Genomic DNA, 12,025 nt, shown 5'->3' on the forward strand with positions numbered 1-12,025 from the left:
ATTTAAAAACAAAAATTATGTAGACTATCCTAACTTAATTTTATGAACATTTTAACCTAAAAATATTTAAATTCCGATAAATATTGAAAAATCACTAAATAGAAACATGAAACTCATGAAACGCTATGGAAAAATCACTAAATTAGATCATCAATAAACCATGGTTAAAGGTGAGGTCCTTGGAAGATGGTAGAAAGAAAAACTGGAAAAATTGTAGGAGAAATTTGAGTTTTGTGTGAATGTTTGAACAAATACATAAGTATTTATAGAGTTTTTGGGTGAATTTTGAGTTAAATATATATATTTTAATTATTCTAGTCATTGGATTTAAATTTGGCCGTTAGATCTTTTTTTTTTTTTTTTTTTTTTTTTACTATTAGATTTGATCATATTCGGTCTCAATTGTTGGATACTATAAATTTACAAATATAAAAGAAAAAAAAATTTGAACGTGGACCGTTGGATCAACCAACAGGCCCATTTAAATTGTGGTCATGGATTAGAAAAAAGAGTTGTTAGGTTCATTATGACCTTTAGACAGCTAGGGGACCAGGTCTGGCTGCTGCAAAGTAGACGCATGCAAGGGCGTGCGCAGGTGAGGGCTGGGCATTTGGGCTTCACCTTTCGTTTTCCACTCTCACATGTGGGGCACACCACTAACCCAGCCCACATTTTTGTTCGAATAATATTGTTTTCAAATGTTTTAAACATTTAGATATAAACTAATAAATCTTGTTTTCAATTTCAAAATAATATTGGTTTTACCCATTGATCATCCCCTTTCTCCCATCACATTTCTTCATCCATTCTTAGCTCGAAGACACAAAGTGAAAATAAAAAATGAAAAACAAAAAAAGGTCATACTTGTAGTATTTTTCTTCACTTGTAAGTGAAGTAATATTTTTCACAAAGTATTATGGTATGGTAATATTTTCTTCACTTGTAAGTGAAAGATCTTAGGTTTGATTCTTGTTAAAGATGAATTTGAAGCATATTGTGAGGTTTAGCACACTCTCCACCTCCATAATGTAAAAAATATCATTTGTTAAAAAAACAAAAAGGAGCCCGCGAGACCTATGAAACGGACAAGGTTCCGACCACCCTTTTCTGGGCTGGTGATTGAGTTGGGCCTGTCAGAAGCCCATATATCCTGACAAACACCTTACTCAGACCGTTTTCGCTTTCCAATGTGAGAAACAGAGAAAGCAGCGAGAGGGAGGGAGAGAGATAGATTTGAAGGGGATTGACTTTGACAAGACATAAAAATTAAATTAAAAATAAAAAATAAAAAATCAGAATCACAGGAGCCACTTTCCAATTTCTAGGGTTTTACACAGAGGAAAGGAAGAGCGGGAAAGCAATCAAATTCCAGAAAGGTATGGTTTGAGAGAGAGAGAATGGACGGTCTTCGTCCCAGAAACAGAGAGATTTTCATCGGCTTTACGATGGCCGAGGTAATGAATTCAAATTCTCTACCTTTTTCTCTAATTTCCCTTAAATTTCATTTAATTTTGTTCACAGTAATCTGGGTATTGCTTTAAAATATTGGTGATCAGTGCCGATTTTGGTATTAGCCAAAGCTTCTGAGGTGTTCTTTTGAGATTACTGCTTGCTTAATGTGATTAGCATTGCATTTTAGGGTTATTTGAATTCGCAATTTGGGAATATCTGATGAACTTACTTTGGTTTTTCGCTCCCGCAATTCCCAACAGACAGAAAAAATGGATAAATTGATGAGGGAATTAGGAGAGCAAGTGCTGGAACGAGAGTTCTGTCAAAGTGCTGCAGAAAGTTTTAAGTGAGTTTCATTTCATGCTTAGACTTTCATATCGTATTTGATTGAATCCCTTTCCGAATGATCCTTCTTTCGGACTCTAACTCCTGCTTTGGTGTTTTATGCCTGTGCAGTCGCTCTGCAGCTCGTGCTGGGAAACCTATTGTAAAATGGACTGAGGTTAACACTTTCATCTCTTTTTCTGCTTTTCATTTGATTGTACTTGTTACCGTTGTTTTACCCTAAGGCAGCATTGATTAATCGTGTCTAAAGCGCTTCTCTGTTGGAATGGTCCTAGTTGCAAAGCTGGTTCGAAAATAGGGTGAAGGAGTCACCAAACATATCCAGAAATTGCCCTTCGAATAAGGCACACAAAAGTTTTGAAATACCTAAATGTGCTTCTCACAAGTACTTGTTGCTTTATGTCTAGGTTATAGTACCATACAAGCTTCTAAGGCTTTTAAAAACTGGTTAAATCAGATTATTGTGATTGTACCCAAAAATAGAAAAATAGTGAATGACAGACCAACCGAGATAATCGAAGCTTTGAACGTTTGTTCTTGTTGGATGCATCAGTTTGTCGTTATTGCTATCTTGTTGGTTATTAGCATTTTTTTGTGGCAAAACCTTGTGCCTAATTTGGTGAGCATAGCAAACTGGGCGTTTGTTACAAATCATGAAAAGATTGATACGAGGCATTTGGTGAAGGATGTAAGGAAATAGATCCTCATGTACACCTAACTAACCTGCCGATGATACAAGTTTAGTGCCTCGATCGATGTCTGTTTAGCCACCTCATTGTTAAGCCAAGAGATAGGACAATCTTCAACTGTGTGTGCTGTTGAATTTATGTCCTGATTGCTTTGATTGTAATTCTTCTGGAAAAAGCTTTTTCTTCACCTGAGTTGAGGTCCAGGCTTCACCTCGAAAGTCATTCTTCGAGTGTAAAATAGCTCTCCAAACTTCATTCTTTCATTCAATTTTCATCTCTGGTTGGTTATGCTATATCTGTATGCTTTAACTGACTGAAGCTCTACATGTTTTTTGAGACCATGAGACGCTTTCTATCTTTTTCCTCCAACCCTATCAGCCCTTCTCCTCTCTCTCTCTGAATCTCTTATATCGCTTTGCAGGTATGATGTTGAAAAGTTCCTTGCTCACAGATTCCTTAGTACGGGCGAAACTGTAAGTATCTAAATCACAACTTATTGCCTCTATCCATGAATATACTGCTGATCGACACGTTGGTCTGAACTTTGAGTACGTATAAGTACCGGAGAGTTGGAGACCACTTGGATTGGAAAACAGCGTACAAATACCAGACCTAGCCATATAAGTTCATTAAGTGACCTTTGTCATTTATTAAAGGAAGTTAGTGTCATATTTGTCGGATTCGGAGCCAAAGAGGATGAGTGGGTTAATGTGAAAAAAGCAGTGCGGGAGCGCTCCGTGCCACTGGAGCATTCAGAATGTTATACATTGAAGGTTGGAGATCATGTCCTCTGCATCCTGGTAATTCCAAAGCTGTAGCATATATTTTGGTGTAAATTAACCGTTAGATCTTTCAAGTTGGTAGCCTCTAACATTTTAGTTGTTTCGTTAATTACTAGGAGAGGAGAGATGAAGCAATCCACTTCGATTCCCATGTTACAGATATCCAAGGCAAATGCACGATATAAGGGGCCGCCGGAGTCTCTTCACAATCCGATATAGTCCCGACAACTGCGAGGCGAGTATTGCCAATCCTTTTTTTTTTCCTTCCCCTTTTTCAATTCAGTCTCGAGGTACTTAACCATTGATCTGATGATGTTTAATGTCCTCCGGGAATGAGTCCGTTTGAGGAGATTGTGTTGTCGCCCAAAACATCAGATGCTGCATGCGTTTTCTCAAGTTGATTTTCAGTGAACGCCGGCCCAGTTTTATCCACCTTTTTTGTACTCGAGCTGTGTGAAGGCAAGAGAGACGAGGCATGCTTGGGTGGTCGATATACGGCAATCTATGGCGCTTGTGGATTTGGATCACCAGAACCCATTTATGTTCGTACGGTGGGAGTGAATGTGTGTGAGTCTACACAGAATAGACTAGGGTTCTACTTTGCATACGATCACAGGTATAGAAGACGATCATTGTATGTCTCGCAGTTCATAAAATGCGTTTGGAAGCGGCTGATCGGGTAAACTGCCATTTGACCTCTTGAACTATTAGTTCAATTGAAATTGACCCCTAAACTATTTTTTTGGGGTAAATTAACCTCCTTGAACTATTTGAATCTAGCCAATTAACTCTTTGTCAATGGAATTTCATCCGCTATTTTGTCAAATTCAAAGGCAAACTAGTTTTCCATCATCAATTTTTACTTGTCAACTATAACCATCTATAAAATGATGACATATGGACACAAGATAATGTGTAATGACAATGTGATATAATCCGTTATATAAATGTTTGGTTTTTTATTTTGTTTTCTTATTATGCTATATGTTTTACACATTATTTTGTATCCATGTGTGATAATTTTATTGATGTTTATCATTGACAAGTAAGAATTGATAATGAAATAATTAATTTTCCCTTGAATTTGATTGAATGATGAACGAAATATAACGGCAAGAGGTTAATTGGTTGATTTTAAATAGTTTAGGGGGTTAATTTACCAAAAAAAATAGTTCAAGGGGTTAATTTCAACTGGTATAATAGTTTAGGGGGTTAAACTGCAATTTACCCTATACTTTTATTATTGAATTTTCATTCGGGGAAAGCAAAAATAAGCGTACATAGAATGGATTTCTAGCAACAAAGCCATCAATGGAGTGTCATGCATGGAATGTAAAAAGCTTATGAGACCGTATATGCTGCCAAAAAAGGTTTTATGACGGCTTTTAGAACTTTGCAAATTCATATATTTAAAAAGATGAAATCAGCTACTGCTTCACTTTGACAGTGGTAAATTCTGATTAAATTCAACCTAGATGCCTCGAGTTCAGCATGGATTCATCATCTGAAAAGGCCAAATCATGACACTGGCGGAAATAAGTATGATCGATCAGTTCAAACCAGAAAAATCAGCACGGCAATGCCGTGGCTAATATCACTTTAGATCTGCAGCTGAAAAGGAAACCAAATGCTTGGAGTTGAATGGAAGGCTGTATCTGTATTCTGTATGGGTGAAGCACATTTTTCTTATAGATTCGCATGCACATTGGAAATAGTAATATATATGATTTATCAACAAGATGCATTGTTTTTATGGTCGAAACACGAGATGCATTGTTGAAAGCATGTTTTTAGAGTTTGCAGCTTCTTGTTTTTGGCTTTTTTTCATCCAAAACTGTGAAAAAAAGTTGAAGCTAAATGTTAACCAAATACAAAAACAGCTCCTAACTTTTTTTTATACCATCTTTTTTCAGAATCACCTCAATACCAAATCAGGCCTAAAACTACCCATTGCAGCTTCCGAACAAAGCCAAGGCTCTTCATTCTTTACCTCTTTATTTCCCTAAAGAAGGACCAATGTTTTTTGGCATAAGCAAACACATAGTCTTGGTGCAACACTCATTTTTCTGGCTCTTAATCTGCCTGTTACGTTTAACCACCTTCCTTCTAGCACCTACTATTATTAAGTTTCCTAAGAAGTACCAGTAACCGACTTACAAGCTCATATATGCAACTAGACCGAACTGCAGCAAAATGATGCAGTCACACAAGACAAAAAGCAGTATGCAATTAGCGTTTAACAATAGTCACCAGGGCAGGGCGAGGGTTGGGTGTTGGGAAGTTATTTAAAGAAAGATGGCTTACCTTGTGTTTGAAAACACGCACCTCCACCAATAGCAGCATCACGGATGGATATGCAAGAGCCACCAAGTCTCGCATGCAGCTCAACTTGAATCTATTAGAAACACGAAGAGAACAGTTTACATCATATAAAACAATTAAAGAAGTAAAATGAACGGGACAGGAAGAGAATCCTTACTAACTTGAGTACACACAGAAGAACGAGTGGTGTAACAGATGATGAATGCCAATCGATAACAAGATCTTTTAGCTACAAAATCAGACACAGAAAATTACAATATAAACTGCAAGAGAGATTTGCACAAAATTTCCTTCGGACGTAAAACTTACCAATGGGCAAGAAGGGTCCATCTTTCTCGGCATCATAGATCTTATTTATACACTGGTGCAATATAACCTTCCCTACAGCAGTTCTGCTTCAGAGACTTCGACCAAAATTATCAACTATTTAACCTGCAATACTCATTTATTCACTGAAAATCTAGCATGGTCATAGAGCGCAACTCCTATGCGTAATGTACAGATTAAGAAAAGGTCAGAATACATACTCAGCAGTTATAAATAAAAGGACACAAGCATTTGGAAATTGATCGAGATTAACTAAAAAATAAATAAGATGACTACGAAACCATTACACAATGATACTTTGAATTATACAACTGCTTTCTGTTTAATGGTCAAATTGGGACATCTCATCTTAAAGTCCACAAAGAAGCTCACCCCCTCAAAATAAAATAAAAAATAAAAAAAATAAAATAAAAACTAAGCACAAACTGAAGGGATAAGAATGTCCAAAATCACAGCTAGTCATAGATGTACGTTCCCATATTCTATTGATAATCAAAACATGACTTGTGCACATTCCTTCAACCCAAGGAATTATTGCTCGGCAATATACAAACTAATTCACCATGGGAGCGAATAAACAACTTCCCAGTGAGATATATAATAAGGTCAAAAGATTGAAGACAGTGCACATGTACTTGTAACAGATGCTATGTTATGGTGGCAATAAAGAAGAGTTAAGCGTACATCAACTCCCAAAATGCCAAGACCAATCAATTTCCCGTGAGAGGATCTTTTGCTTCTGGACAGGCACTACATGGTAAAAGCTGGCTTGTGGCTCATAAAGGTGAATTATCAGAATTCCATCAGCGGCATCTACTTGCATGTTCATGAGACAGTTCTACCGTAGCAAATTGATGCAATATAAAGGTTCTTTCCCCATTTCTCCTGCACAATTGCCACAGAGAAACTTGAGCTTTCAGAATGAAGAATAAAAAGAAAAAGGCAAGCACAAAGAAAATGAGTAATCAAATATTCCACCTTAACATGTGTACTAGGAAAAGCAGAAGTCCGAAGCGTCTCTTGAGTTTCATCTGCTGGTTTTCTCCTTGGAACACTAAGGACAAAAGCTGCCTGATCCCAAGTTGCTGCAGTTGACGTGATGCGGTAACCATTATCCCACCTTCGATGAATGCCTTCACTTGGATAGAGAAAATCTAGTTCCACAACCTAAAATAGCTCATTTCAAGGGAGGCCAAATACACTTATCAGATATATTTTCTCCACACCAACATGCATATCAATAGATAGGATATTTGGTAATCCAAATAAAACCTGGTCAGAAAATCCGGCACCGCGGGACATAACAATAGCCCATCTACTCCCAGCAGTTGCCATTGCTGTAACATGAAATCCTTCCCTCCATTTCTTATTAATCCACTTGAAAGGAAATGATTCGCTGACTTTATAGGACTGCTGTAAGTACTGGGTCCCTGTATAAAGCAATAGAGGACTAGTTAGACATTTAGATTTGCAATGCAGCTCTACGGAACAACAGATGCACAATTAGATTGACAAGGTAGCTCTACAGAACCACAGATGCTTAGACTAACCTTTAGACATTACAACTAAAGAACTTCCATTGGTTGCTCCTGCTATTGCACTGATGTAGTAATTCTTGTCCCACTGCTCCATAATCCATTCCTTTGAAACAGAGAAATATTATGATGATGTGTTCATTTAAACAAGAAATAGTCATAATTGTCTATGTACCGTAATCTAAAAGAGAAAAAAACCCACTGATATAAACAACAATGCTTGTTGCAAGCTGAGTTTCAACATCAACAGACAACCATTCTTGTTATAACGGATCACTAACCTTATGCAGAAAATATGGAGAGAGTTCATAAACTTGGGCACTGAAGCCAGTGCCAGCATCCATAATAAGAGCCCAAAGATTTGAACAGGAAGCCACACTGCTAATAAATAACCCATCTTCATTTCCTTTCTCAATGTGCTGGGGGAGCCTCACATCTGCAACATTATAGTGATATCTACAACAAATGAAAACATAAACTTAGTTCACTTATAGGTCAAATTTGAATTTATAAAGTCCAGTGTAAGAATTCTAAGGATATACCTTTGCTTCATGGGCCTACGAGCATTGTATACACTAATCCATTGGATTGCAGGCATCCCCATACGAATCTTCTTATTTGGTTGCTCATCATCCTCTTCATCCATGGTCAATCTTGCTCTCTTTTGTCCAACTTGGCATATAAGCTTTCCAATGCAAGAAGTATAAGTTAGCTGAACTCCAAATGAAGATCTATAACTAACATCCATAAAATATAGTCTGCATAGATGCAAGAACATTCAAAATACCTTCTGAGCACCATCAGTATTTATTGGCCTGACATCTGGGTTTGGGCCAACAATTCCATCAAAAAGGGATATATACTTTGCATAGTTTGGTTCTTCGTCAAACTTCAAATTCACCACATACTCAACAAATTGTCGGAATGGCTGAGGGCATAGGCAACACAAAGTTTCTGGGGAAGTGGCCATCTTTTTCTTGCAGACAAGAAATCCTTTATTTTCCCCCTAAAAAATATAGTGTATTTGTGTTAGAGTGGCATACATAATCAAACATAAGCGTACACAAATTTTGAAATTATCAACCTGATATCCTTGCCATGGCAACCGACCACGAAGAAGAAATATCAGGGTGTAAGCTAGAGATTCCAAGTCATCTCTCCTGCTACCAGTTCTACCAAGATGAGCATGCACACTTGCATACCGCACTGTTCCCCTGCAGCACATTAATGATCAGTATACCAATGAGTAAAATCTTTGTGTTTTTGGGTTACTTGCAAAGATCGTCATATTTACAGTCAAATAATTAATCAATGTTTATTTCACCTGAAAACATCTGGACGTTGATCATAGTCGACATGCAGGCCAGTTGAATCTCGCCACCTGGTGGCTGTCACATAAAAACAGGATATGAGATGACAACGCATTAGGTAAATTAACCTGACAAGTAATTTCAGCTGTAAGGAGATTCTATAACAATGACTTACCTAATCCAAGGTCAACAAGAAACAGCTTCTTCTCCTCGGCAGTTCCAGGGGGGCCAAGCAAAAAGTTCTCAGGTTTTACATCCCCATGTACATAACTGCCATCAACATCATCACAGAGATTATGAAGCCAGGTACACTGCCATCTATAACTATATTGAAAGAAATTCTGAAATAAAATATCACCCTCTAGAGTGCATCTTCTCCAATATGGATATTCCCTCAATGGCAATACATGCAACCATTTCAATTGCCATCCTGAAATTTAAAAGGTAGGAGTGTCAGATAGGCAGACAGTGATAAGTGTTGCAAGCAAACAGTAAGGTGAAAAATGAAAATCTTTTTAACAGGGTTGACATTTTCATTATAAAGACAGGAAGAACTTACGTGTGCGAGCTGTTATTCCAGACATCCCACAAACTAGGCCCAAGCATATCCATCACCTGTATACCGAGTAGGGTTGATTTATAAGTCTGAAACTAGGCTAATTAGAAACTACACCTAAAATGAAATTTAAGCAAACAACTCATACCATGATATAGTAATCAGCTTGCCGACCCTTATAATGAACTCTTGGCACCCCATGACTACCGCCAAGTGCACTGGATAGACATACGATTAAGTGGGTCACAATGCAAGACAGTGAGGGTGAGGAAGTGACATCCATCCATCAAACATATTACAAGAGAAAAGGGAGCCTCTTACTTGTAAATCTGCCATTCGTAAGGTGGACCATAATTACATCCTTTGCTACTTCTATGCTCAAATTTCAAAGCAACCTAGATGAAACAGATATGTTAATACAAACCCGACATAACACTTGTTTTCTTTCTAGAAAACAGATTATGCAATGATGTTACGCCACAAGAGGATATAAAAAGATAACTACACACCTCAACAGCTCCAGGGCCGGCCCCCATGCGTCGACCAACATATACTTGACCAAAGCCTCCCTTCCCCAATTTCTTCTCTACTTTGTATACCGGGGAACCACCAACCTGGACCTGTTGTAAATAAATCCGAGAACGAACAAAATTGTCAAAAAGAATACTAGGAAATGCTAATCAAATATTTCCCAGCTGACGCACACATTATTACGAAGCAAACTGCATTTTGCTGCACTCCCCCACTCACAAAGAGTTCATTGCCCACTTAAGTAAATGAAAAACAGATAAACAAATACCACATTCTCCCAACCCCACTCAAAATAAGAACACGGAAGAACAGCGAATGCGAGACTTTCAAGACCTTCCTCAAAGTTAATGGCTTATATGACTTTAAAATGGAAATAAAGACTGCGACTTTGAATGGAACAAACAAACTACACAAAAACTTTCTCTTTTTCTCCTTCCCTCAGCCCACGCATCATCCAAACAAAAACCCAACAGAAAAAAATTGAAAAAAAAATCAAAAAATAATATTTAGATTTAAAAATTAAAAAAATAAAGTGAAATGGAATGCAGGCAGTGAACAAAAAGAGTGACCTTCTCGGGAATAGGAGCTGCGCCCTCATCGTCAGCTGCGGGACCCTTATCGCCACTGCGGCCGCCGCTATCGTACTCGTCCATGGCTCTCTCACCAGCCTCCTCCTTAAACGACCTCTTTTCAATCACCGGACCGCCCTCGGCCCTCCTCCGCTTGCCGGCACTAGCTACCTTCTTTTCCTTCTGATTATTAATCTGTTTCTTCTTCTGATTATTATTATTCTTCTTGTTCTGCCGAGTCCGTACAATCGCCTTCCGGGGCGGGGTCTTGACGATCGGGTGCGGGTTTCGGTTCGGGTCAGGGTTATCGGAAGCCCGGTTTCTCCGTGGTCGCAGCTCAGGCATGGTAAGGGCGGTGGCGGTGGTCCATGAAAGGGGAGAAGCGCGCCTTATCGGAAAGATTCATGAAGCTTTTAGAACCATCGGCCGAAGAAATCGATCAGTGTGGATTGCTGAGACGGACAGAAAGAAAGAGGGAAATAGAGAGTGTGTAGAGAGAGAAAATTAGGGTTTGGGAGAGAGAGAAAATTAGGGAGAAAGAGAATTTTGGAGATCTGTGGAGGGAAATCAAATGGAAAAGGAGGAGGAAGGAGAAGAAGGGACTCTAGATTTTTCAGAGCGGAGAGAAAGAGACAGGCTATGAACAGATGGAGAGGTAAATTCGTAAATTTGGTTTCTATATTTTTTTTTTTGTTGTTTTTTTTTTCATATAAATATTTAATTAGTTAAGATTTTGTAATTAAAAATGGTGATCAACTAATTGCTTATATATATATATATATATATATATAAAAGAAATTGGAGTGTATTTTCATTTTATATTTTTGTTATTAATTGAGGATTTTAAGGAAAATGTAGTGTTTCCTCACTGCAAATGTAGGGAAAATTACAATTTACAAATATAAAATTTCTAACGAATTGTTATTATTATGGTCTGGTGATATTTATTTAGTAATAATAGATCTTAGGTTTCAATCTCGTTGATAAAAAATTCGATACAAAATTAAATTGCTTATTATGCCAAACTACTTTTACTCTTAATTTAAAAATATCAATGTTAAAAAAAAAAAAAAAAAAAAAATCCAACGAATTGCAAGGGGCTCACGTGAGCACTTTCAAGAAGGTGTAACGGACAAAAATTGAATGTTTATGATCTGCCAATCTGACCAATTTTTTAAAAAAGTTTGAGATTATAATATAAGGGTGATGATGGTATATAATATAAGGCTAATATATCAATCATTTGATCTTATCAATTTCGCAAACAAAATTTTGTTTTTGATCATTTAGTTAATTACTTTTAGTTTTCTTTGGAAAGTCAAGGTTAGACGAACAAATAAAAAATCTGAAAATCAACCAAACAAAATCATTTGAGTTGGTTTGTTTTTTTATTTGGCATTTCAATTTATATGACAAACCAAACCAAAAAAATCAATTAGATGCAAATGGCTTATGGTAAAATATACTAGCATATGAGCATACATAAAGTGTGTGAGAATTTTTTTTTGTTTTTGAAATAGAATGAGAGAGGAAGAGAGTGGTAGAGAATGTGGGAGTTGGAAGTGTTTTTTATTTTTTATTTTTTAATTAGAAATATGTTAAAATTA

General features: G+C 37.1%; 1 protein-coding gene and 1 long non-coding RNA gene across 3 annotated transcripts; one reads left to right on the plus strand and one right to left on the minus strand.

Moving 5' to 3' along the window:
* Positions 1–1,178: 1,178 nt before the first annotated feature.
* Positions 1,179–3,965, plus strand: LOC125475509. Of its 2 annotated transcripts, none has more exons than XR_007256876.1 (5): positions 1,179–1,454; positions 1,713–1,798; positions 1,909–1,954; positions 2,073–3,286; positions 3,385–3,965. It is a non-coding gene; the product is annotated as an uncharacterized LOC125475509 (long non-coding RNA). The 2 variants fall into 2 exon arrangements; XR_007256877.1 differs by having other exon boundaries at positions 1,194–1,454; positions 2,908–3,286.
* A 2,414-nt stretch (positions 3,966–6,379) lies between these two features.
* On the minus strand, positions 6,380–11,064 carry LOC125475506 (casein kinase 1-like protein HD16). Its single transcript, XM_048580305.1, has 16 exons — positions 10,419–11,064; positions 9,828–9,938; positions 9,640–9,713; positions 9,467–9,536; positions 9,322–9,377; positions 9,121–9,192; positions 8,938–9,032; positions 8,777–8,840; positions 8,537–8,666; positions 8,240–8,458; positions 7,995–8,137; positions 7,734–7,908; positions 7,468–7,558; positions 7,190–7,347; positions 6,896–7,084; positions 6,380–6,802 (listed from the first exon to the last, which is right to left on the minus strand). The coding sequence occupies exons 1-16, from the start codon at positions 10,761–10,763 to the stop codon at positions 6,743–6,745; spliced, it is 2,052 nt and encodes a 683-aa protein (XP_048436262.1). The 5' UTR covers positions 10,764–11,064; the 3' UTR covers positions 6,380–6,742.
* Between the last annotated feature and the right edge of the window lie 961 nt (positions 11,065–12,025).

Source organism: the organism of the source record quoted next, unplaced genomic scaffold (assembly GCF_019419815.1).
Source record: "Pyrus x bretschneideri cultivar Hongxiangsu unplaced genomic scaffold, Pyrus_bretschneideri_v1 Contig15, whole genome shotgun sequence".
NCBI lineage: Eukaryota > Viridiplantae > Streptophyta > Magnoliopsida > Rosales > Rosaceae > Pyrus > Pyrus x bretschneideri.

Excerpts from the sequence above, each read along its gene's own strand:
- LOC125475506 (XM_048580305.1), bottom strand. The coding sequence starts at position 10,763 with ATGCCTGAGCTGCGACCACGGAGAAACCGGGCTTCCGATAACCCTGAC. Across the intron at positions 9,537-9,639 it reads TACGAATGGCAGATTTACAA|TGCACTTGGCGGTAGTCATG; the intron begins GTAAGAGGCTCC and ends ATGTCTATCCAG. Across the intron at positions 7,085-7,189 it reads GTGCCGGATTTTCTGACCAG|GTTGTGGAACTAGATTTTCT; the intron begins GTTTTATTTGGA and ends GAGCTATTTTAG.